Source organism: Felis catus, chromosome E3 (genome assembly GCF_018350175.1).
Source record: "Felis catus isolate Fca126 chromosome E3, F.catus_Fca126_mat1.0, whole genome shotgun sequence".
In the NCBI taxonomy this organism is placed as follows: domain Eukaryota; kingdom Metazoa; phylum Chordata; class Mammalia; order Carnivora; family Felidae; genus Felis; species Felis catus.
Genome location: NC_058383.1, coordinates 40,133,071 through 40,158,940, shown reverse-complemented (window position 1 = coordinate 40,158,940; position 25,870 = coordinate 40,133,071). Strand labels below are relative to the sequence as shown.

The 25,870-nt window shown below is 47.5% G+C and overlaps 1 protein-coding gene and 1 long non-coding RNA gene across 5 annotated transcripts; one reads left to right on the top strand and one right to left on the bottom strand.

Moving 5' to 3' along the window:
* Positions 1-1,071: 1,071 nt before the first annotated feature.
* Positions 1,072-3,182, bottom strand: LOC123382534 (serine protease 29-like). Its single transcript, XM_045047661.1, has 6 exons — positions 3,133-3,182; positions 2,983-3,043; positions 2,620-2,800; positions 2,214-2,479; positions 1,562-1,728; positions 1,072-1,485 (listed from the first exon to the last, which is right to left on the bottom strand). Exons 2-6 carry the CDS (start codon positions 3,041-3,043, stop codon positions 1,321-1,323), a joined length of 840 nt encoding a protein of 279 aa, XP_044903596.1. The 5' UTR covers positions 3,133-3,182; the 3' UTR covers positions 1,072-1,320.
* A 95-nt stretch (positions 3,183-3,277) lies between these two features.
* Positions 3,278-24,235, top strand: LOC123382537. 4 transcript variants are annotated; one of them, XR_006591030.1, is made up of 5 exons: positions 3,278-4,541; positions 4,687-4,839; positions 6,410-6,660; positions 20,327-20,511; positions 24,029-24,235. It is a non-coding gene; the product is annotated as an uncharacterized LOC123382537 (long non-coding RNA). The 4 variants fall into 4 exon arrangements; XR_006591031.1 differs by lacking the exon at positions 24,029-24,235 and adding an exon at positions 22,750-23,214; XR_006591029.1 differs by lacking the exon at positions 24,029-24,235 and having other exon boundaries at positions 6,442-6,660; positions 20,327-22,733.
* The last annotated feature ends 1,635 nt before the right edge of the window (positions 24,236-25,870 follow it).

Below are 25,870 nucleotides of genomic sequence, written 5' to 3'. Positions count from 1 at the left end.
GGCGCGGGGGCAGGGACGTGGGCAGCGTGGGCTGGCACAGACGCCTGTCAGGAGGGCCTGACTGTCTCCTGGCTCACTCTGGGCCTCGAGCTGGGACCCTCCGGGGCGGCCCCGAAGACCCGACAGTTGGAGGACAGAGGAGACGAGCCATTGTGTCCCCTGGGAACCGGGGAGGGCTTCCTGGAGGTGGGGGACACCCATCCCACCCCTGTCCGGGTGACGGGGAAAAACAAACGTGGGTTTACAGACAGGCCACCTGGGGCCGCCCTCGTCCTGCTGTGGCCTGTATGGCCCAGAGCCGGCCACTTAGTCCAGGGGGCAGCATCCACGGGGCGCAAATGGTGGGGACAGCCATAGGTGCAGGTGCCCAGAAGGAGCAGGTGGGGCCTGACACGGAACCTGCCCCTCAGCTCCTCCCTCCTCCCTCCTCCCTTCTCCCTCATCCGTTCTGCACAGCAGGTGAATGGGCCCTCCCTGCCCCACCCCAGTCCCGGCACATGGGCTCAGGGCACCTCGTAACCCTGCAGCGCACACACTTCATGGCCCTGGGGCACCATGGCCTCCAGCCCCTCACCCGGCTGCCTACGGTGCATTTCTCCCCGGCTGCTGCCCAGCACCTGGAGCTCATACCCAACCAGGGACTCCCAACCTGGAGCTCATACCCAACTCCCCCTGGGGAGCCAGCGAGGACCCTCACCTGAAGGTACCCAGATGGGCAAGCACATCCCTAAAGGGGAGGACATATTGGCATCATACCCAGGTCACTTTTGCGTGGCAACTGGTTAATTCCCAGAACATCCCTTGCCTTATGAGAGAAGTGGGATGGACAGATGGATGGTTGGAAAGATGGGGGATGGAAGGAGGGACGGATGCAAGGTTGGAACCACGTGGTGGCCTCTGGTGCAGGACAGAGCTGGGGGTTGTGGCCGCAGAGTGGAGCCAACCCTGAGATCCTCACTCTCCCTTGCCAAGCCTGGCAGGACACCAGCCCCAGCGCGGCGCCCTGTACCTCGGGGCTGGCTGACACGCTCTCACGGAGAGCCCACTCCACAAAGACTGACCGCACTCTGGTCATTCCTCAAGCTCTTTAATTTGACAGCACAGCGAGGCACCCTGGGCCCCAGGGACTTCCCGCCCGCCCCTTGGCATCTTCTTGCTCCTTCCCCCAGCAGTCAGGGAAGTCCTGGACACTGAGGAGGCCAGAAGCGAAGGCGGAGCCCAGGCCAGGGACGGGGACGCAGAGGCTGAAGCAGCAGGCTCTGGGGGGAGGAAGGCGTCGCTCCTCCGGGCCCAGCCGGGCGGACGGCCAGCAGGCCCTGGTCAGAGGCCCCTCCCGATTTGCTGCGTGATCCAGGGCACGTACGTCTGGACGCGAGCGTAGACCCCGGGACGGTTTCTCGCCGCACAGCTCTCGCCCCAGCTGACCACTCCCACCAAGTGCCAAGCACCCGTTGTCTTGCACACCAGAGGGCCTCCGGAGTCGCCCTGAGGAAGAAGAGACAGCACTGAGCCCCGGCTGGCCTCCAGCACGGGGTGGGGGCCGGGATGGGCTGGGACTCACCTGGCAGGAGTCCCGGCCCTCGGTCCCCGCACACAGCATGTCATCCTGGATGATCTTCCTGCCTGCGAAGCGGTGGCTGGTGGCGTTGTGGTACTGCTGGTCACAGACGGCGTTCTCCACCAGGCTCACCGCCACCTCCTGCAGACGGTAGGGTGGAGGCAGCCACTCTGGGGGAGAGACGTGACCGGAGGCTGGAGCGTGGCCCCCGCTGTTGGCCGCGAGCCTGGGTTCCCACACAGATCGCTACCGTGGGGACCCCAGGGTGCAGGGTTCCCATCTCCCTCTAAATTCCTAACACCCGGAAGGTGGATTCTGCCTTTAGTTCGAAGGACCGGAAAGAAAATGGGGGGGGGGGGGTGACGGTTTCTGCCTGCCCCCCCAATGTCTTCCTATAAGTTGGAAAAAAACTAAGAATATGAATTTCCTCATCACAGTGTTGGGTCCCGAGCTCAGTTGTGCTTCAGGGACCCTCCAGCCTCTGGGGTCGGATCTCCCGATTGGGATGCACACGGGGTGGGGTGGGGGAGGGTGTCGGAAGGCGATTCCTTTCCAGAACCTGCAGCCGCCCACCCGCCAGGACTTCTCCGTGTGGCCAGGTCGGGAAATGCCTCGCGCGGCCCCGAACCCCTCCCAAACCCCACCCCGTACACACGGTGCACCATGATGGTGCCCCAGCCGGTCACCCAGCACTCGTCCTCTGGGGTGACTTCAAGCAGGGCCGACGGGAGCTTGACAGGCCTGACGTTAGCCGTGTATTTCACAGAGTGTGACAGCTGGAGCAGGGCCACGTCCGCACCCAGATGGGCGTTGATGTAGTCGGGGTGGACGATGACGCGGGTCACATTCAGCAGCGTCCTCCCCCCGTACAGGTACACGTCCCCAGCATGGATGCGGTAGGCTGCCGGGTCGGCGTCCTTCCTGGGTCGCAAAGAAGCCACGGAGGCGGGTCCTTCGAGGGCAGCCCCCTCCGCCCCGCGGGGAGGCTGAACCCTGCCTGGAGTCCGGATTCCCACACCTCCTGATTCGCCCAGAGCTGGACAGCAGCGAGCGGGACTCACCGGTCGATGCAGTGGGCGGCGGTCAGCACCCACTGGGGGTGGATGAGGGAGCCCCCGCAGATGTGCACCCACGAGGCCCAGTTATACTCGTAGACTTTCAGGCTGACCTGCCACGGCCACTTCCCCTGGGGGGCACTGTGGCCCCCGACGATGCCCACCAGCTCGTTTTCAGGGAGGGAGGCTGGGAAGCAACATGAGGGGGGAGGGAGGCCGGGCCTCGGGGTCCAGGGCCGAGTCCTGTCCCCACCTAGGCCTCCCCCGAGGGCACGGACAGGCAGCCCCAAGGCCCCCCAGCGACTGGAACTGGAGACAAGGTTACAGGAGCCTCTGGGAAGGGAGGACCCCCGTGGGGTCAGGACTCACCTGGGCTCCCCGCGACGCAGGTCCCCGAGAAGAAGGGGGTCAGAAGCAACAGCCACAGCATCTGCAAAGAGAGAGGTTACGGAGGGACAGCTCAGGGCAGGGGTGGGCCAGGGGCCTCTGCAGCCGTGTGAGAGGGGACAGCGCCCCTACCTTGCCAGGCTCCACGGGTCTCTGCTCTGGGGGCCCCCATGGTCCTTTATCTTTTGGCCACAGGAAGTGGGCGGGCGGCTTGGGCAGTGTTCCATTTGGGGGGGGGGGGTTGGGGGTGGAGGATGGGGAAGAAAGGCAGCCGGGTGTCAGGCAGAGTGTGTGCAGGGGGGTGGGGGGCCGGTTCCCCATCACACACCCGGGAGGCCAGACTCCCTCCCTGGCCGCCCACCCCCGGCTGACTGCACTTCTCGCGACACGTCTGAGCACCAGAGGCCACAGAGCCCGTGGCAGGCCCGGCCCGGGGCGCTGTCCACCCACCCTGCCCCGCTTCCTGCCAGTGCATTCACGTCTCTTCCCCCGCGTTGGCCTGGCCGTAAGGGCCACGGAGGGACCCCCGCACGTGGTGCAGCGCCCCTGTCCCCGGGCCTCTGCCCCATCCTGAGTGGACAAACCGGGCTTCACAGCCCACGTTCCCAGCTGCCACCAATAGCACACATCCCAGTGGCCTCCAAGGGGGCAAATGATGCAATTTTTGTGGCGAGTCACACGGTGTCCCCTAAGGATCCCCCTGATGCCGTATTGAGGCATGGGGCGGGCAGAGGTCCATGGTCTGAGATAGGTTCCTTCGACACCACCCAGGAGAGTTGGGTGTAAGCCTATGGCTCCTTCTACATCAGCCAATCCAATCTACATCAGGGAGCCTGAACCCTGTGAGCCCCTTTTTCCTTCCAGCTTAGGGAAGCAGCCAGCCCTCCAGTAGCTTTTGCGTCATGGCTGGGCCACCAAGGGTAAACGTCTGGCTGTCCACATGCTGGCAGCCTTGGTCTAGCAAATGTCAACATGAGCAGCTGCTATATGGGGGATTCTCCTCCATTGTGATCAGGGCCTGGGACAAAACATGACGAGAGAGAGACAGGAGTGCCCTGTGCTCCTGGACAGGGCTGCATGCACAGAGCAGATAGCCTGAAGCCTGGGGAGAGGTGGACAAAGAGACAGGTAAGGAGGGAGAAACTGGATGAGTGATAGGGGAATGGGGCAAGACCGAGAGAGTGAAAGGAAGAAACACAGAGAGGTGTGGTTAGAGAGAAACAGAGACAAAGAGGAAGTACAAGGAGAAAAGTGGAGACCTGGTCCAGGTATGTGGACGGGGCAAGATGGTCCAGGGGAGAGGGGATGTGTGAAGTGGCTCTGAGTGTTGGGGCAGAAAGGGCTGGTATCACGGGCATCATAGTTTCATGACTCTAAGACTCCAACATCCCTGGGGCCAAGCTCTGCAGAGGTCATTGCAATTGAAAAGATGGGCATCTGTCACTTCTCCCGGATGTCAGGAGCTCAGCGTTGTGGGGCTCAGCGTTATGTTCTGTCATGGAGAAGGATGTCTTCAGGGAGAGTGTGCTGCTCTTTGGCAGGTAAACTCCAGAGCCCGCCCTGTGGGGAGGTGTCCCGGGGTCATCTGCCTCACTGGCCCAGGCCCTGTGGGATTTCCCCCGTCCCGCCACCAGCTGGCGTTCCTCATGGTCTGAACCCAGGCATGAGGCATTGTGTTGCCCCCAGGTCCGGCAGTCTGCACCTGGCAGAGTTGAACGGCTGATAGTGATAAAAAGTATTTGACAAGAAGGTCCGTATTCTCCCTCTGGAATGAGCTGTGTGCATCCAAATCGTGGGTTGCTATGGTCCTGTCCACAACCAATCTGAGGATTCCAGAAGGTAGGTGAACCTTTAAAACACCATAGTCTTCTCTTACATCCCTCAAAGACAATTCCTTTTCCCAGCTTTCTTTTCATTTTGAAGAGATGGCAATTACTAATTGAAGGCATGATGGTCCTGTAGGAAATTGACCTACACGACTGATGGACATTATTTCATCCATCCGTATCCCTAAAGCACATTTCATGGGAAATATAAGCCATGGATGCATGTCATAAATTCACAACAGATGTGCAGCTCCCTGTAAGTTGCATGCTGACCTTGTCACATATGTGTCATCAGATATTATTAGTGACTTTTCAGATAAGCTCTAAACATCAAGATGGTCATGTTGGAGAATCTGGTATAGACAGAATTTCACAGATTCTAAATTAGGAATGATTTTTCATTTTTAATGTTTCTTTTTCCTTTTATGAGAGAGCCCGAGCTGGGGATGGGGGAGAGAGTGGGAGATACTGAATCTGAGGCAGGCTACAGGCTCTGAGCTTTCGGGATAGAGCCTGACGCGGGGCTCAAACTGATGGGCTGCAAGATCATGACCTAGTGGAAGTCGGACCCTGAACCAAGTAAGCCACCGAAGCGCCCCAGGAATGGTAGTTTATTGGCAAAGAAAGAGAAATTAAAGATAGCATAAAGGATGTCGACTTTTAATTGAAATATTCTTCAGACATTTGTTGTATTCGTTTTAGGCATACATTGTAGTCCTTCCATATGTCTATAAATTATGTTGTACTTAAGCACAAGTGTAGCTATCCTGTGAAAGCATGCAACAGTATTATTACAGGATGGACTCTCTTCCATTGGGTGTCCCTTGTATCCCTAGGCTCATTCATTCCATAGCTGGAAGCCGGTCTCTCTCTCTCAAAGGTGTCCATTCTTTATCTAACCTAAACACTTAGGTGGTCAACACCATTACCTCTTGTTCAGCATGTGTAAATTCCGGTCTATTTTTCTGGGAACATTGCTTAGAGCATGACAAATGATGTCATTACGTTAACAAATTCGGTTTCATTCTTCCCTCACAAGAAAGGAGAAGGAAAAGATTTCTTGGTGTCCCAGGCCCTGTCACTAAGACCCTTCCCAATGTGGAGAACAGGCTGGGTTGCCCAGAGCACCTTCGGTCCCTCAGCTGGGCCCCCGGGGCCTTCAACATTGCAGGAATTCCCATGGTGGCCAGCAGAGAGAGCTCGAGCACCACACACCCGGAGGGGCGGGTTCCTCTGCCTGGACAGTGATGGCCAGCAGAGGGCGCACCATCGGCTTTTCTGACCCAGGGCACCTGAGAGCAGGAAGGGTCCCTGTTGCTCCCAGAGGACTCAGGGCCTCTGCCTCTGCCTCAGGACAGAGAGTAGAGCTGCCTTTCCAGCGCGTTCTGCCGCCCACCCCAGGGGAGACCTTGGGAGCTTTGCAGCAACTTGGCATCTCCTGAGTCACCAGGGAGAAGCTGCCTTGTTGTGCTGGGTGCTGAGGAGGGGGCGCTGGGTTGCTTCCCTGGGCAAGCTGGTTGCTGGGCAGCACAGGCACTTGTATTTTCTGGGTTGCTCCTGTGTTTCATTCCTCCCCTTCCCAGACACTATTTGAACAAGACATATTTTACTGAAGGACTCATGGATTGCGGGGTCCCACGACATCACCTCATCGATGCAGTCGATGGTTTGTTCCGGATTCAGGCTCGTTTGCGGGATGAAACCCTGACAGAAATTCAGAGGAACGGGAGCTGCATTCCGTTAGGACGTGAATACATGAAATGCTCATCTCAGGACCTTCTAGAAGAACGAGCTGGCACCCAGTTTCTGCGTCCTGCTGGAACCAGAGACGGAGGTACGGGCACAAACTGTCCCCCACATCATACATCCTTTGTTAAAAATTTCATGGTTATTTTTCCAACCTAGTGAAGTGATTGAAAACTACAGAAAACCTGGTAGGTAGGTGTCATTAACCTTATGTTACCTTTTAATTTAAATTCCAGTGAGTGAAGACCCAGTGGAATATTAGTTTCAGGTGTCCAATATAGAGTAACGCGTCGCCTGGTGCTCATCCCAGGGGCGTTCTTAATCCCCAGCAACTGTTTCACCCATTCCCCACCTCGCTGTGGAAGCCCTCAGTTCGTTTCCCAGTGAAGAGTCTGTTTGTCACTGGGTCCTTCACCCCCCCCCCGCTTTGTTTTGTTTCATTTCCCCGTGTTAATGAAATCACCTGATATTTGTCTTTCTCTGACAGGCTTTTTTCACCCAGCATAACATTCTGTCGCTCCTCCGCCTCGTGGCCAATGACAAGATTTCCTGTTTTTATGGCTCAATAATATTACATTCCATACACTACATCTCACCTTATTCATCAGTTGATGGATGCTCGGGAAGTTTCCGTAATTTGGATGTTGTAGAAAATGCTGCTGTAAACATCAGGGTGCATGTATCCCTTTGAAGGATTATTTTTGTATTCTTTGTGGAAATACCTCGTAGTGAAATTGCTGGATCCTAAGGTAGTTCCATTTGCTTTTTTTTTTTTTTTTTTGATGAATCTCCGTGATGTTTTCCAGGTGGCTGCACCAGTGCATTCCTACCCACAGTGCAAGAGGGTTTCTCTTTCCTCACATCCTTGGCAACACCTGCTGTTTCATCATTCATTGATTTTAGTCATTCTCAAAGATGTGATGTGCTATCTCGTTGTACTTTTGAATTGTATTTTCCTGAAGATCAGTATTGTTGAGCATGTTTTCACATGGCTTTGGCCATGTGTATGTCTTCCTTGGGAAAATGTCCGTTCGTGTCTTCTGCCCATTTTTAACCGGATTTCTCCTTTTTTGGGTTCTGTATGACTTTATATATTGTGGACAGTAAACCTTTATCAGATGTCGTTTACAAATATTATTCTGTAGGTGTTTTAGGTTTGTTGATTATTTCCTTTGGGACAGAAGCTTTTTACTTTTACGAAGTCCCATTATTTTTGCTTGTGTTTCCCTCAACTCAGGAGATGTATCTGCAAAGATGTTTGTACAGCCAATGTCAAATAAGATACTGCCTGCGTTAATTATCCTCTGCGATTTTTATGGTTTCAGGTTTCACACATAGGTCTTTATCCATGTTGGATTTACTTTTGTGTATGTTGTAAGAAGGTGGTCCGTTGTTGGTCTTGTTTTGTTTTGCAGGTTGCTGTCTAGTTTTTCCAAAACCATATGTTGAGGAGATTTTTTTTAAGTGTATGTATTTATTTTTGAGAGACAGAGAGAATGCAGAAGAGGGGCAGAGAGAAATGGGGACTGAGAATCCCACACATGCTCTGCACTGCCCTGAGATCATGACCGGAGCTGAATCCACAGTCACACGCTTTGCAGCCACCCACGTGTCCCCAGACTATCTTTTCTTTTCCATTGGATATGCTTTCCTGCTGTGTTGAGAATTAATTGACCATATAGGTGTGAGTTCATTTCTGCATTTCCGTTCTAATGATCTTTGCATCTGTGTTGTTGTTGTTGTTGTTATTGATGATGATGTTGTTTTTGGTCAGGACCATACTGTTCTGTTCAGTACAGCTTTTTAATACAACCTGAAGTCTGGAATTGTGATGCCTCCAACTTTCGTTTTCTTCTTCAATTTTGTTTTTGCTGTTTGGAGTCTTTGTCGTTCCATACAAATCATGGGATTATTTGTTGTAGTTCTGTGACAAATGTTTTTTTTAGTGTGATAGGGATTTCATTACATATGCAGATGGTTTTGAGGAGTGTAGACATTTTAACAGTATTTTCTGCTTCCCATCCATGAGGGTGAAATCTATTTCCTTTTCTTTGTGTCCTCTTCCATTTCTTTCATCAGTGTTTCACAGCCTTTAGAGTACAGGTCTTTCACCTCTTTGGTTAAGTTCATTTTAGGTATCTTGGGGTATTTGGTGCACCTGTCGATGGGATGGATCCCTTACTTTCTCTTCTGTTAATTCATTATTTGTCTACAGAAATGCAATAGATATCTGTACATTGATTTCTGTATATTGTGATTTGTCGAATTCGTATATCGATCCTAGCAATTTTCATTGGAGTCTTTCCTGTTGTTTATAGAGAGCATCATGTCGGTTCCAAACAGCGAAAGTTCTGCTTCTTCCTTGCCAATTTGGATGCCTCGTTTCTTTTTTTGTCTGATTGCTGTGGCTAGGACTTCCTGTACTATGTGGAATACTAGTGGTGAGAGGGGTCATCCCTGTCTTCTCCCTGACCTTGGAGGAAACACTTTCAATGTTTCCCCATTGAGGTTGAGATGACTTGTGGGTTTTTCCTAGATGACCTTTATTATTTGCAGGTAGGTTGAGTCTCAATGTACTTTGCTGAGGGTTTTTATCATGAATGGATGTGACATTTTGTCAGATGGTTTTCCTGCATCTGTTGAAAGCATCATATTGTTCTTATCCTTTCTTCCATTACTGTGGTGCATCATGTTGATTGATCTGTGAATGTGGAACCACCCTTGCAGCCCGGGAATATATCCCACTTGATTATGGTAAATGATTCTATTCATGTATTGTTGACTTTAATTTGAAGGTATTTTAATGAGAATTTGTGCATACATACTCATCAGGCTGTTGGCCTGCAGTTTTATTTAAAATTTTTAACATATTTTTAAATGTTTATTTCCTTCCTTAGATAGAGTACCTAAAAGTGAGGGAGGGGCAGAGGGACAGGGAGAGAGAGAATCCTGGCCATGCCCCACACTGTCAATGCACGGTCCAATGTGGGTCTCGAACCCGCGCACCGCAAGATAATGTCCTAATCCAAAATTAAGAGTTGGACAGTAAACCTACCGAGTCACACAGGCGCCCCGGCAGTTTTCAGTTTTGGTGGAGGCTTTATCTGGTGTTGGTATCAGGTAATGATGGCCTCATAAGATGAATTTGTAAGTTTTCCTTCTTTTTTACTTTCTGTAATAATTCGAGGAGAATACATATTACCTCTTCCTTAAATGGATGGTAGAATTCATCAGGGAAGCCCTCTGGCCCTGAACTCTTGTGTTGGGGGAGATTTTTTTTTTTTTTCTTACTGATTTGATTTCTTTCTGTTTTCAGATTTTATGTATCTTTCTGTTTCAGTTTTGGTAGTTTTTGTGTTTCTAGGAATGTGTCCATTTTTCTCAGAGTGTCCAATGTGTTGCCTATAGTTTTTCATAATATTATCTTCTAACTGTATTTTTGTAGTGTTGGCTGTTGTTTCTCCTTTCTTATTTGTGATTTTCTTTATTTGAGTCCTTTCTCTCTTCTTTGTGAAAACTCTGCCTAGGAGGTTTTCATGTTGATTACTGTTTTCAAGGAACCAGCCCCTGGTTTCATTGATTTGGTCTAGTGTCTTTTTGGTTTGTATATCCCTTATTTCTGCCTTAATCTCTATTATTTCCAACCACACTCAGATATCGCCTCGTGCCAGCCAGAGTGGCCAAAATGAACAAATCAGGAGACTATAGATGCTGGCGAGGATGTGGAGAAACGGGAACCCTCTTGCACTGTTGGTGGGCATGCAAACTGGTGCAGCCACTCTGGAAAACAGGGTGGAGGTTCCTCAAAAAATTAAAAATAGACCTACCCTGTGACCCAGCAATAGCACTGCTAGGAATTTACCCAAGGGATACAGGAGTACGGATGCATAGGGGCACTCGTACCCCAATGTTTATAGCAGCACTCTCAACAATAGCCAAATTATGGAAAGAGCCTACATGTCCATCAACTGATGAATGGATAAAGAAATTGTGGTTCATATACACAATGGAGCACTACGTGGCAATGAGAAAGAATGTAGTCTGGCCCTTTGTAACAACATGGATGGAACTGGAGAGTGTTATACTAAGTGAAATAAGCCATACAGAGAAAGACAGATACCATATGTTTTCACTCTTAGGTGGATCCTGAGAAACTTAACAGAAACCCATGGGGGAGGGGAAGGAAAAAAAAAAAGAGGTTAGAGGGGAAGAGAGCCAAAGCATAAGAGACTCTTAAAAACTGAGAACAAACTGAGGGTTGATGGGGGGTGGGAGGGAGGGGAGGGTGGGTGATGGGTGTTGAGGAGGGCACCTTTTGGGATGAGCACTGAGTGTTGTATGGAAACCAATTTGAAAATAAACTTCATATATTGGAAAAAAAAAAAAAAACCTCCAGAAACCATTATAAAGCATTGCCTCTGAGTTTCTAAAACTGAAGGGATGATTAAAAAAAAAAAAGGTAAAAAAAAAAATCTCTATGATTTCCTTCCCCCTGCTGTTCTTCTCATTCCTTTAGTTGTAAGTTAGGAGTGTTTGAGATTTTTCTTGGTCTTTAAGGTAGGCTTGTATTGCTATATACTTCCATCTCAGATTGCTTTTGCCGCATTCCAAAGGTTTTTACCAGTGTATTTTCATTTTCATTTGTTTCAGTGTATTTTCTCTTGGTTTCCTGTTTGACCCGTTCATTTCGTAGCATGTTATTTAACCTCCCTTTATTTGTGGCCTTTCCCCCTGTGTGTGTGTGTGTGTGTGTGTGTGTGTGTGTGTGTGTGTGTATGAGTGTGGTTAACTTCAAGTTTCCTAGCTTTGTGGTCAGAGAAGATGCTTGGTCTGATCTCTGTCTTTGGGTACCTGTTGAGGTCTGATTTGTGATGTAGAATGTGATCATTTCTGGAGAATGCCCCATGGGCGCTTGAAAAGAATAGGTACTCTGCCATTTTAGTATGGAGTGTTCTGAATACATCTGTTGAACGCATCTGGTCCAGTGTGTCATTCAAAGCCATTGTTTCCTTGTTGATTTTCTGTTTACAGGTTCTGTCCATTGATGTGACTGATGTGTTAAAGTCCTCTATTATCGTTATATTATTATCAATTCCTTTATGGTTTTGTTAAGTGTTTTATATGTTGGTGATTGCATATTGGGCGCATCAAAATTTACAACCATTGGATATTCTTGTGTGGCTGTCCCCTTTAGTATGAGATAATGTCTGTCTTCAACTCGTTACAGCTTTATTTATTTTTTTAATATCAGTCTTAGTTGACATATGGCACATTCTCTGTTTCGGAAGTAGAATCCAGTGATTCATCCCTTACATACGACACCCAGCACTCATCACAACAAGTGCTCTCCTTAATACTGGTCCGCCATCTAGCCCAGCACCGACACATCTCCCTATATCAACCCTCACTCTTCTTCTCTACGGTTAAGAGACTCATGTGGTTTGTCACCACTCTTCTCTTTTCCTGTCCCCTTCCCATGTTTTCATCTCTTTTGTTTCTTCAATTCCACACGAGTGAAATCATATATGTGTCTTTCACCGATTGACATATTTCACTTGGCATAATACATTCTAGGTCCATCCACATCGTGGCAAGTGGCAGGATTTCATTCTTTTTGAAGCTGAGTTACATGTCATTGTATATACGTATGTATATATGTGTGTATATAGGAGCATACACGTGAGTACATATGCGTATACATGCACACACACACACACCCCCCACAAGTTCTTTATACCTTCATAGTTGATGGGGCTTTCTCCATAGTTTGGCTACTGTTGATAATGCTGCTATAAATATTGGGTGCATGCAATTTTACTACTAGGTACTGACCCAAAGGGTACCAAACTACACTCTCGGTTTTAAAGTTTATTTTGCCTAATACAAGTATTGCTACTGGCTTTCTTTTGACATTGTTGTCATGACAAATGTTTTTTCATTCCCTCCTTTTAAATCTGCAGGTGACATATGTCCAAATAAGGCTTTGTAGGCAGCATCTAGATAGGCCTTTTTTGTTTTTTTTGTTTTTTTTTTTTTTTTTGGTTATTTATTTATTTTTTTGTCCATTCTGACACCCTAACCTTGTCCTTTGATTGGAACATGTAGTCGATTTACATTCAGAGTAATTATTGATAGGTATATATTTAGTGACATTCTACTAGTTGTTTTGCCATTGAATCGATTGCGCATCCCAGGAATAAAATCCACCTCATTGTACTGAATAATTCTTTTTATGTATGCTCGGATCCAGTTTGCCACTCTTTGTTGAGATGTTTTGCATCCATGGTCATCAGGGAAATTGGTCTGTAGTTTTCCTTTTTAGTGGGGTCTTTGTCCAACTCAAGGCCATGCTGGCCTCATAGAATGAGTTTGGAAGTGTTCCCTCCATTTCTCTGCCCATGACCTTATCTTATTCTTTCATTTGGGTTGCCTTCCTCTCGTCTTGGAATTTTGGTTGAGTATTTGCCATCTCTGTGTTACCAAAGTTCATTGTGTTACCTGCCTGTGAGTTGAATGATTTTATGAGGAAGAGGTCATCCAGTGTCCAGGGCCTGGCACTTCACGGAGTATCTGTGGTGTGTGTTGCGTGCACTGTTTTGTGTTCTGGCTGCACTATCCTTCAGGTCAGTTGTATGGGCAAGGTAGGGTCCTTGGCCAGAATGTGGTGAGTCTGATCTAGGTCTGCTCTGATCTGCTTGCGAAAGGAGACTTGAAACGACTGCTCCTAGAAGTGAAGCCCTGCACAACTCTTTGGTCAAGAGAGGTGGTGTGGTCATGGGCTTCACCTGGTCTTCTGGGGAAGGGGCCAGCTACACTGGGACTGAGGCAACCCTGAATGACCAGTCTTGCCAGAGCACAGGAAGGTGGGGTTGGTGTAAGCAGCTTAGGCAGCCAGTGTGGGAACTGCCTTGTTTCCAGCAGACGACTCTGTGTTTATGCTGGGGGGCAGGGGGCAGGGGGCAGAGCAGGGAAATGGCCCCATGCAGCTCCTCTGTCCTAGATCTTTGTCCCCTCATTGTGAACACTGCTTCTCAGGGATGGTCTCCATGATGAGTGTATAATCTCCCCCACTGTGTGCACCAGGCTTTGTCCAGATCACTGTTTCCATGCCATCTGCCTGCAAGTTGTTGGCTGCCTTCTCTTCAGGAGTAGGCCGGTGCCCTCGGGGCTGTGTCCCATTCAAGACTTCTAACCTTTGAAACTCCACATTCTCGGGGTGCCTGGATGGCTTGGTTAAGTGTCTGATTCTTGATCCTGGATCAGATCATGACCTCTTGGTCGTGGGATTGTCTCTTTCCCTCTTGTCCTGCCCCTCCCTTGTGTGTGCTCTCTTTCTCTCTCTGTCAAAATTAATAAACTTAAAAAAATTAGGGGCATGGAATACCTTATTTAGGCAAGACTGCCTCTCTGAGGGGAATGGCAAGGATCTATGAGCTATATTTCCAGCACTGGCTAGGAAATTCTTTGCTGACTGGTTAAAGGTTACATTCCTACAGGAATGAGATTAGGTTTAGTGACATGGGACCTTAGCATAAGGAACTCCATGCTGGGCCTGTGATTTTTCTTAACATTCCAAAGCCAAATTTTATGTATACATTTTTTATTACATGTATAGCCTTAAATAATATTTTAGCCATCTACTGCCGGCCCAATGATCGTATCCTGTGACACTGTAACTCTCTCCTAATCATAGAGGAAGATCAACTCTGTGGCTCTAAGATCTTTGTGGCTCTAAGTTACTTTGATCTATGTTACTAAGATCTTTGGGAGTCTAGGTTACTGTTGGCCTTTCGATGTATTTCACCCAGGGACCGACCCCCAGCGAGGTTGCTGAACCACCATTTAGGCACAGAAGCACCCTTTCCAAGTCACCTCTCCCTAAAGCGTTGTCTTTCCCTCTGGTACTTCTGGGACTTACCCTTTGGCAAGTCACATATCCTCATGCAAACCTGTCAAAGTGGACCAGAAAAAGCTGCTTGCCTGTGACTGCCACTTCATGGTCACATCTTATCCTTCTGAAACCCCTCGAATTCCCTATTGTTCTTCCAGTCTTTGAATATCTCTTTGATTTGGAAACATTTGATTCTCTTGTATTCCTGATAAAAAATATGTGTGAAAATATTAAACCAAGGATTCTTTACAATCAGTGAGCCAGTCACAATGATTCATCTGGCCGTGTGTACATTTTTAGTTTTGACAGTGTTCAGGCAGGAAGTGAAGTATATCCTGTAAAATCTGAGTATCATTCATTATCCAGGATAACCACCTTTATGGAAAGCCTTTCAATGACATGCTCGTTCAAGATCAGAAAAACACTTAATTTACATACCACATAATAGAGTGGTATATACATACGTTATTATCTTAAAGTATGTAAAGTAGATGTTTCTATGAAGTGTTTATCATGCATTCAGTTTTCTCTACCGTGAATGTTATTATTTCAATTAAACAATAGTAAGAACAACAAGAATAGGTACATGGCCGTCACTAGTAACTAATATTAGAACTAATCATATAATATCATGTGTCGCAAACATAAAACCACGATTACTAAAAATCTTTTCATTCGTGATGGGTTTCTAGTTACCAGAAAAATGGGGAAGATATTATTGAGTCTCTACATACAACAGACTGTTTTCTGACTATGGATGTCATATGAGTTGGTACATGATCACAATCGGTATCCCGAAGAGATATGGTAGTATGAACTAAAGTTTATATTTGTATTCAGATCGCTTCGGTTTGAACCTCTTCTGTCCCAGACTCATCCCAGCTGGCACATTAGAGTCATCCTGTCTCCTTAGGCTCCACTTGGTCATGACAATTTTTAGATTTTTCCATATTTTACATAATCTGCAAAGTTTTGAAGGTACGTGTGTAGAATGTATTTTGTAAAATGATCCCTGGTTGGGATATGTCTACCGTTTCTTCAAATGCCTAGGCCAGAGTTACCGTGTTTTGGAGCAGAAGATCCAGAGGCATAACGCCATCCATAATTACCACTTCACATCAAGGTTGTTCACTCTGAAGACTGGGGTCTTTTGTGGTTCCATACACATTTGAGGACTGCTCTAGTTCTGTGAAAAATGTTGTTGGTATTTTGATGGAAATTGCATTAATTGTGTCCATTGCTTTGGGAAGTAGAGACACTTGCACTATATTTGTACTTCCGACCCATGAGTATGGAATGTCCTTCCATGTCTTTGTGTCATCTTGAATTTCATCACTGTTTTATACTTTTCAGAGTATAGGTCACTCACCACTTTGGTTAGATTTCTTCATAGGCATCTTATTATTTGGTGTACAAGTGTAAATAGGACTGTGTTCTTAATTTCTATTTCTACTGCTTCAGTAGTGTTTTCTCCAAATACAACAGATTTCTGCACAGTGATTTGTATCCTGTGACATTGCTGAATTCATTTATCAGTTCTAGCAGTTATTGGGGGGACTCTTTAGGGTTTTCTATATAGTGTCATGTAATCTGCAAAGTGTGAAAGTTTCACTTCCTCCAGATTTGGAGTTGTTTTATATTTTATTTTATTGCATTGTATTATTTATTTTATTTATTTTATTTTATTTTATTTTATTTATTTTATTTTATTTATTTCATTCTATTCTATTTATTTATTTATTTATTTATTTTATGTCTTTTATTTTATTTTATTCTATTCTATCCTATTTATTTTATTGATTTTATTTTATATTATTTTATTTTATTTTATTTATTTTATTTACTTTACTTTATTTTATTTATTTTATTCTATTCTATTCTATTTATTTTATTTTATTTTATTTATTTTATTTTATTTAGTCTATTCTATGCTATTCTATTTATTTTATTTTATTTTATTTATTTTATTTTATTTATTCTATTTTATTTTATTTTATTTTATTTATTTTATTTATTTTTTTATTTTATTTATTTGATTTTATTTATTTTATTTTATTTATTCTATTCTATTTTGTATATTTTATTTATTTATTTTATTTTATTTTATTTTATTTCATTTTGTTTTATTTTATTTATTTCACTTTAGTTCCATTTCGTTTGTCTGCTGGCTGTGGCTAGGACTTCCAGTAATTTATTAAAAGTGGTAAGAGTAAACATCCTTGTCTTCTTCCTGACCTTACAGGAAAACCTCTCAGATTTTCCCCATTGAGGTGGATTATAACTGCAGGGTTTTCATAGATAACCTTTATTACGTTGATGTATGTTTCCTGTAAACCTACTTTAGGGGGGTTATAATCCTGAGTGGATGTTGTACTTTGTCAAATGCTCCTTTCTGCGTGTATTGAAATGACCGTAGGGTTCTTTTCCTTTAAAGTTTATTAATCTTGAGAGAGAGCATAAGCAGGGGAGGGGCAGAGAGAGAGGGAAACCCAGAATTCGAAGGAGGCTCTTGGCTCTGAGCCTTCAGCACAGAGTCTGACACGGGACTCGAACTCACGAATTATGAAGTCATGACCTGAGCTGATGTCAGACTGTTAAAGGATTGAGCCACCAAGGTGCCCCGATCGTGTGGTCCTTATCCTTTCTCCTGTTGACGTATTGTGTCACATTGGTTGATAGGCAAATATTGAACCACCTTGGCAGCTTGGAAATAAATCCCACCGAATTGTGGGATACATTTACACTTGTTATATCTTCTTTTGGGGTTGTACCCTTTACTGTTATACAGTGTCCTCCTCTCTCTCTTGTTATGTACTTTTTTTAAGTGTATTTTTTTCTGATACAAGTGTTGCTACTCCAGGTTTCATTTGACATTAATGTGTGCAATGTTTCTCTATCCTCTCACTATCATTCTTGAGGTGTAGAGTGGGTCACTTATAGGCATACAAATCGGTTTTGTTTTTTCATCCATGCTTACACCCTGCGTCTCTAGATTGGAGCATTCACTCCATTTACCTTCAAAGTAATGATTGATATGGATGTACGTATTGCCATTTTATTGCCTGTTTGGCTGTGGTTTCTAATGATTTTCTCTGATCCTTTCTTGCCTTTCTTTCATGTTTTGCTTCTTTTCTTTAGTGATATAGTTTGATTTCCTTATCTCTGTTCTTAGCATATTTATGATTGGTTTTAGCATATGGTCACTGTCAGATGTTTATATAACCTCTTCTGCATTTAGCAGTTTGTATTAAGTTGATGGTCATTTACCTTCGCACCCATTATTTTCTCCTCCCTGGGTTTTTGGTAGAGGTTATTACAATTCAAATCCATTTCTCTGAGTTCCTTAACTGATTTGTTTTGCAGACATATTCATTTTTTACTTGATTTGTGTCTTCTGTCTCTAAACTGTCACTGTTGGTCTCTCCTTTCCACTCAAAGAATCCCTCTTGATATTTCTTGCAGGACGGGTTTAGTGGTACAGAATCCTTTAGTTTTTGTTTGGGAAAGTCTGTGTCTCCTTCCATTCTGAAGGATAGCCTTGCTGGATAGAATATTGTTGGCTGCTGATTTTTCCATTCAGCACTTTGAATATGTGATGTCGCTAGCTTCTGGCTTGTCGAGTTTCTGTTCAGAAATCGGGCAGCTCGCCTTATGGGTCTTCCCTTCTGAGTTGAGGTCTTCTGTCTTGCTGCTTTGCAGAGTTTTTCTTTACTGTCACTGTAATTTGCAAGTTTGGTTACAATATGTTTGTGTGTTGGCCTGATTTCGTTGATGTTGATGGGAGTTCTCTAGTCTCCTGGATGTGGATGTTTGTTTCCCTCCCCCAGTTAGGGACGTTTTCAGCTATTATTTCCTCAAATAAATTTTCGGCCCCAAATTCTCTTCCTTCTGGGAGTCCTACAATATGAATATTATTATCTTTCCTGTAGTCACTGAGTTCCCTTAGTCTCATCTCACGTTGCAGAATCCTGTGCTCTCCTTGGTTCAGTGTGATTAATTTCCAACACTCAGTCTTCGAGGTCACTAGTTTGTTCGCCTGCTTCTTCCATCCCTCTGTTCATTCCAGCTAGCGTGTTTCTCCTTTATTGTGTCCTCAATGTGTGCTGTGTTATTTCTTATCTCCATATCAGGGGTCTCACTTTTCTACTCATTTCACAACTCCAGTGAGTGTCCTTATGATCATTCCTTTCGATTCCGTATGAAGTATATTATTTATATCTCTTTGGCTTAGATCTCTGGCTGGGACTTTGACTAGGTCTTTCATTGTGGATAAACATCTCTGTGTGTCCATTTTGTCTGTCTCTCTGGCTCTATTTCTCTGTGTTAAGAAAGTCAGCTGTGCCTTCTGATCTTGAAATTAACGACGGTCTGAAAAAGAGGTCCTGGGGTCCTGAGTAGTGCACGTCTCCATTTATAGGACCTGGACCTTCAGGAGGATATCACATGGGTATTGCTCACTCCATGCTGTTGTGTCTGGGTTACTTTTCCTTTCAGTGTAGATGTCTGCACTGATTGCGTGCCTGTTGTGGGCTGTGCTTACACTCAGTGGTGTCAGTGGGACCCAGGCAGGCCAGCTGTGGGGTGGTATGCCCGCTGGGTAACTTGGGAGCAGGGCAGGAGTGTTAGGAAAATTGCACAAGGCTACTAGTCCTATGCCAGGTTTCCCGATGTCCTTCGGTGGCTCCGGGCTGTGGACCAGCGGTGGAAGCTAGGGGCGTGAGGATATGCACAGAGCATGTCTGTGCCTGGGGACATGTGGCTGGGTGAGAGAGATGAGGGTGCCTGGATGTGCACAGCTGGGTGAGGTGCAGATGTGCACAGTGTGCTGTGGCAGCTATGCATGCAGCTTGTCGGACAGGGTGCCCTTGTGGTTTTAAGAATGTTTGCCCTGAGACCAGCAGACATGGTGTGGTGAGTCCCCCTGTGAACCCTTGGGACTGGCGTGCTGCTAATGGGTTAGGTAGCAAGTGTCTGTGCAGCCTCCGCCTCTGGTGGGTGCTTCTGTGCTTATTCTGGGAGGCTGGGGGAGAAAAATGGTGCCTGTGAGCTCCCTCACTGTTGAAGTCCTCCAACACACTCAGGAATCAGCATGAATACATGTGTCTCCTGTTGCCTCGGCATTGTGTAAAATGCCACATTGACGTTGCCTGTCTACACAGGCAGGGACCTGGCTAGTCCTCATCCTCCTGGATCACCCAGTGCAGGGTCAGCTGACGTCCAAAGCTCCAGGATCTGAACTCAAGGGAATTCAGCCCCTCTGGGTTTTAATGCCAAATGTTATGGAGATTAGTCTTCACTGGGTGAGCTCCCTGGGGTGAGGGCTCACTTTCTCTGCCCATTCTGCAGGCAGCCAGCCTCCACCTTTCTGACCTTCCTAACCTTTCTGATGCAGCTTCTCTGTATTTAGGTGTGGAGTTTCTTCTGCCAGTCTGTGGATAGCTCTCTGGTTCATGGACTTGGATGTGGATGTTATGTAGTTGAACACATGGGACAGGGTGTGCTCAGGATCTGCTTACTCTGCTGTTATTAATTTTTTAAATGTCTTATTATTTTGGATTTTTGAGACACGGGCAGACAGACTCATCTCACCCACGCACTTCAGGATTTGAAAGGAACTTTCCAACATGTGCTTCTAGTATTTTATGTTTTGAAACTCTCTTTAATGAAGGATAATTTACGTATAACAAATTGCCTCAAGTTAACGGGTATAATTTGGTGAGACATGAGGCTACAGGACCATGGGTACAGCACCATGAAATCATATGTTTTCTCCCTAAACCTTTCATCACGATCCCTTTGTGTCTAATGCTAATGTTGCTTTTGGACTAATGACTACATTTTTTTTTTTTTTTTACTTTTTCAGATATTGCCCAGGTGTCTGAAAGCCTGCATTGAGCTGAGCCTTAAGAGAGAAGTTTGGAATTCAGTTTTGAGAGTACACAGCCAGTCCAAGAAAGCCTTGTAATTGGCTCTTAGATTTAAGTTGTGAGAGATTGTGGATGCCTCGAGAGTGCCTGGATCTAGATGTGGGCCTTGTTCTGAGAACAGGTGAGCTAAATACCTAACCTGAGTTTGAGCAAACTGTAGTTTTTCTTTGGAGACTTTATGGGCATTTTAAAACCAGAAGTTTTCCCAGGGGGGTGCTGTCTTTGTGTGAAGAGGCACGAGCAGGGGAGTAGAGAAGGAAATCATCTACACATTGTAACAAAGTCGAGCCTGCAGAAACACTTTCCATCATCCAAATCAGCCTTTAAGGTTTGTGGGAAACGTGAAGCACTCTGTGAAACCCAGGGAGGTTGCAGTCCAGATGTATTGTCATTCCCTGCGTGTGACGGTAAAAAGATACTGACTATCCTTATCAACTAGAATGCTAAAACTACAGCACATGGGTCGTGTAGAGTGAAAACTTTGCTTTCAGGAAGAGTGGATGTTGGTAGAGTGTGAGGTTTGGGAAGAAGGAGATGTCGAGGGATTACAGCGCTATTGATTTCTCGGAAGTCCTGGACAAAATACCAGCCTCAGCAGTCGGGTTTTCTCACAGGTATAATAGAGGTGTTATCTGGACTACTGCAGGGGATCATGAGGCCATGAGCCTTGTAACATTCTATTATGGTGTGGATGCCTTGAAGGCCTTCGTAATTGAAAAGATATTAACTCTAGGGAGAAGTTTTGCAAGGTCAATTTGAATCTTGACGGGAGGTACACTGTGCATTCTGCCAAGATCAGTTGAAGATTTTGCCCATAACGAGGATGGGAGCTGATCCAATAGGAATAAATGATCAGTACCTCCAGACTCAGCTTTAGGACCAGCACAGACACGGCACAGAAAAGGTGTCAGAGGATCATCTGTTTCCCCTTTTTGCTATTTAGGTTACTATTGTCAAATCGTAGGTCGTGGATCTCAAGTTCAGAGTATCTGCACATTATTTTAGAAAATCCTTCAAAGGATCCCCTTGTTGAATAGATTCCGGGTCTCCTGAGGGAGGCACTCAATCAGTACTATCTTAAAGTTAGATCTGTATTGTAAAAGAGAGGGTAAATGGTCAAAATGTCCTTATGTAAGACTTGTAAGTTAGGTGCCAACCTTCTGGCCCTTAAAGGCACTGAGAAAAGCAAGTTCTTGCAGACTTGCCCTCTGAGGGCTCTTCTAAGGGAAAGCCACCTGTGAGACCCTCATCCCCTCCGTATCCAGGATTGTCAGAGATGAAATATCTTCCCCTCGAAAGGAAGGCACATTCAATGTATCTGTTGACTACAATGCTTCCTGGTGAATTTGGTCCCATGAAGGGTCCATTTTCGTTGCAATATTCTAAGCAAACAAAAGGACCTGAGCACAGTTGCAGACAACCCTGAGCAATATATACAAGTGTTCCAAAACCTAACCCAGGGTGCTGGGGAAACAAAAAGACACAGGCCGTCCCTAACAAAGGGGAATCTAACACCCTTTTACTGTTTTTCCTAATACATTCGGGTTACCATAACTGTATGGGGGAGTTACTCCCTCATTCGTTTCCTGGGTCAACGATTATGGTGATTACAGCCAGCGGTCTCTTGTTGGTCTCCCTCAGAATGGAGGCTTTCAGGAATATTCCCAAGCCGCTGCCAAAACTCCTTTTAATCATTGGAAGTTCTCTGTCTTCTCTGTCCTGACATGGACTGTCTAATTCCACTTGTTGCTGGAAAAAAACCTGGCGTCTGCTCAACGGTTCAAGTTGACAGACTTTAGGACCAGGAGACCTCTCTCTCGCTGGCCTCAAGGCTTTTATCTGCCCTTGGCACCTCATCAGACTCCACCTGGGATGAAAACCCCTGACCCCTCCTCCGCCTCACCCCCCCCCTCACTCCCCACAGCCCACAGCAGAGGCCCTGTGGGCTGGTTCTGGCACGAGTCCCCAGATGCCCCCTCTTAGCAAATATCCATTCAGAAACCTCTGCCCCTGGCCATACACCCCTGTTTGTCCCTGCCTCACTCAGGACGGGGTCTCCATTCCCCTGTTGCAACGTCCAACTCTCGATTCAGCTCGGGTCACGGTCTCGCGGTTAGTGGGATGGAACCCCACGTCGGCCTCTGGGCGTGTCGGCCTTTGCAGAGCCTGCTTGGGATTCTCTCTCTCTTTCTGTCTCTCTGCCCCCCACCCCCCTTCATGCTGTCTCTTTGTCTCCCTCAAAATGAATACATAAACAGTAAAAGTTTTTAAAGAAGATGTAATACAACCACGTTATGGGGAAAAGACCCAACAGACCCTCAAGTTTTGACGTCCTTTTCATTTTTTTTTAATCTTTAAGAAGGCTCCGCGCCCAACGTGGGGCTCGAACTCAGGCCCCTGAGGTTTAGAGTCGCACCCCCCCACCGACTGAGCCAGCCGGGGGCCCCGAGATCCTTATTTTTGAAGGTCTTCTATCAAACAGCGTCCTTCTGCCGTGTCGGCTCGAGACCCGCACCCGTCTCGTTTCTGGCCGCGCTCGGAACCCCCTGAGCCGCCCGGGGGGTGTCTCCTCTGGCGGCCCGGTGCCTCTTCGTCAGAGTTCTGGCCTTGTTCTCCTCATTGGGAGATTTTCAGCCAGATGCGTCAACACTTTGTTGTTCACAGTTGCCGCAAGCCATTTTGTGTGCTTTTTGAAAGGACGGGCTTATGCCGGCCGACTTCATCTTGTTCTGTGTCCTTCACCTTGACCACGCCTCCTCCCCTTGAGCATCGCCCTCCTCACCTGCCTAACAGAACTGGGACCCTTCCCCAGCCAATCGGCTGAGGCCACAGCCATTACCTCACCAACTGCCCCTAGGCCCCAATAAAACCTTTGTGCTTTTGAAACTCGCTCTCTCTCCCTGGTATCTCACCGCTGCGTCGGGGCAGGTAGGGGATTGAGCTCGAGCTAGCTCGAATAAAGGCTCTTTTGCTTTTACATCGGACTCAGCTCCCTGGTGGTCTTTGGGGATCACGAATTCTGGGCATAACATTTGGGGGCTCGTCCGGGATCCCCAAGACCCCCGAGGGACCCCCGACCCAGAGAGCCTGACTGGCCACGGTTAGTGTCTGTTTGTTCCGTCTTTTCTGTGTGAGCTCATTTCTGAAATTCTGGTAGTGCCCGACGCGGTCTAAGTGGACACACTGGAGGACCACGGGCCGGGAGTTTCGGAAGACGTTCCGATTCTCCCTTTTGTAGGGACGTGGAATCCCCTCATCTGTTTTGGGGGGACGTGCAATCCCCTCAAAGATCTGAGACGAGGCGGGTCTCTCCCGCTGGTCGGCGTGAGGCCATTGTCTAGATCTCGGTTTTGGAGGGACGTGGAGTCCCCTCAAAGGTCTAAGCTAGCTTTCAGCTTTGCTTCCATGGAGTTGGAAGACTTTCTAAGGGCCCTCTGTTGGTCTGCTTCTGTGTTTCTCTGTTTTGTTCTGTGGACTTACTGGACGGACCTTATGGGACAGACTCAGACTACCCCTCTGCCCACCCTCTTGGCTTAAGCCCTTCCGGCCCCACTCCCTCCGGAGCCAAAACCCATTCTTGCTTTGCAGGGGGGGACTGAAGAAGAGTTAATTTTTCCTCCCCTGTATCACCACCCTAGGATGCCGGGAGAACACCATCCTCCCCCTCCGGAGGAGGCAGACGTTGTTCCGAGAGCGGGAGGTGGAAACGCTCCAGTGGGAAGCCCACCCCTTACCAGACAAAGGGCTCAGAGGGAGCAATCCGCCTCCGCCGCCGACTCCACTATTCTGCCCCTGCGAGCCACCGGACCCCCAGACGCGGAGGGGAATCGGCCGCATCACTATTGGCCTTTTGCCAATAAAGTAGGAAATGTGCAACAGGGAAAAGATGAATCTCCGGCTGCCGTTTTAGAATGGATCATGGAGGCATTCCCTACCTATACCCCCATGGATCCAGAGGCTCCGGAAAGCAAGGCAGCTGTTATCATGACCTTTGTAAACCAATGGGCCATAGACATTAGGAGAAGATTACAGAAAATAGATAGACTAGGAGAAAAAGTCTGCAGGACTTACTGGTGGTAGCCGCAAAGGTATATAACAACCGGGAGCCTCCTGAGGACAAGCAGGCTCACGCCATGGCGGCTGCCAGCAGGAAGCAGACACGAGACCTGGCCAGAATACTACTAGCTACCACTGCTGACTCCCCCGAGGAACAAGACAGCCGTCTCCGGCAGCTGGCAGACGACGCAAGAAAAGGTAAAGGAACCACCAAGCGGGGGAAGCAGAGGCTGCAGAAGGATCAGTGCGCATACTGCAAGGAGATAGGGCATTGGACCCAAGATTGTCGAAAAGGGCCGGCGGGAAGGGAGGCAAGACTGATCGAGTAAACGTCCTAGAGCTAGATGAACTGAGTGATTAGGGGAGTCGGGGTTCGGACCCTCTCCCCGAACCCAGGGTAACTCTGAAAGTGAAGGGGACCCCTGTTGACTTCCTTATCGACACCGGAGCACAACATCCGGTCCTCCGCAGCCCACAAGGAAAACTAGCCAGCAAGAAGTCCTGGGTCCAAGGGGCAACTGGTATGAGCCAGTATTCATGGACTACCCGAAAAACGGTAGATTTGGGGTCGGGCCGGGTATCCCCCCCCACTCCTTTATGGTAATACCAGAATGCACCTACCCGCTGTTAGGATGGGACTACTGACCAAGATTGGAGCTCAGATAACTTTCAGACAAGGGGGGCCTCAGGTCACGGATGGCAAGGGTCACCCCCATCCAGGTCCTGACCATGAAACTGGAGGATGAATACCGCCTCCACCAGCAGGCGCTTCCGAGAGAGGATATTATAGACAGATGGATTCAAGAATTCCCCTCGGTTTGGGCAGAGACGGGGGGATAGGAATGGCCGCTCACAGGACCCCAGTCCTGGTAGAGCTCAAGCCAGGAGAGAGTCCAGTAAGGATCAAACAATACCCCATGTCTCAGGAGGCCCGGAAGGAGCTCCAGCCACACATCCGGAGACTAAGAAGCGTAGGGGTACTAGTTCCTTGCCAATCTCCCTGGAACACCCTACTACTGCCGATCAAAAAGCCTCACACAAATGACTACCGACCGGTACAAGACCTCCGGGAAGTAAATAAGAGGGTCACGGACATACACCCAACTGTTCCCAACCAATATACTCTCTTGAGCTCCTTGGCGCCCTCCAGGGTCTGGTATACTGTACTAGATTGAAAGGATGCCTTCCTCAGTCTGCCGCTGACACCCCAGAGACAACCCTTGTTCGCCTTCAAGTGGCATGATCTGGAGGAGGGCTACAGTGGGCGACTCACCTGGACACGGCTACCTCAGGGATTCAAAACTTCGCCCACCATCTTCGACGAGGCACTACACGAGGACCTGGGTGAGTACAGAAGGGAGCACCCTGGCCTCGCCCTCCTACAGTACGTAGATGACACCCTGATTGCTGCCGACAAGGCCAAA

Bases quoted from the DNA above. Each gene is read 5' to 3' on its own strand.
- LOC123382534 (XM_045047661.1), bottom strand. From the start codon at position 3,043: ATGCTGTGGCTGTTGCTTCTGACCCCCTTCTTCTCGGGGACCTGCGTC. The intron at 2,480-2,619 runs GTGAGTCCCGCT...TTTGCGACCCAG, and splicing joins GCCGCCCACTGCATCGACCG to GAAGGACGCCGACCCGGCAG. The intron at 1,729-2,213 runs GTGTGTACGGGG...TCTCTCCCCCAG, and splicing joins GGGCACCATCATGGTGCACC to AGTGGCTGCCTCCACCCTAC.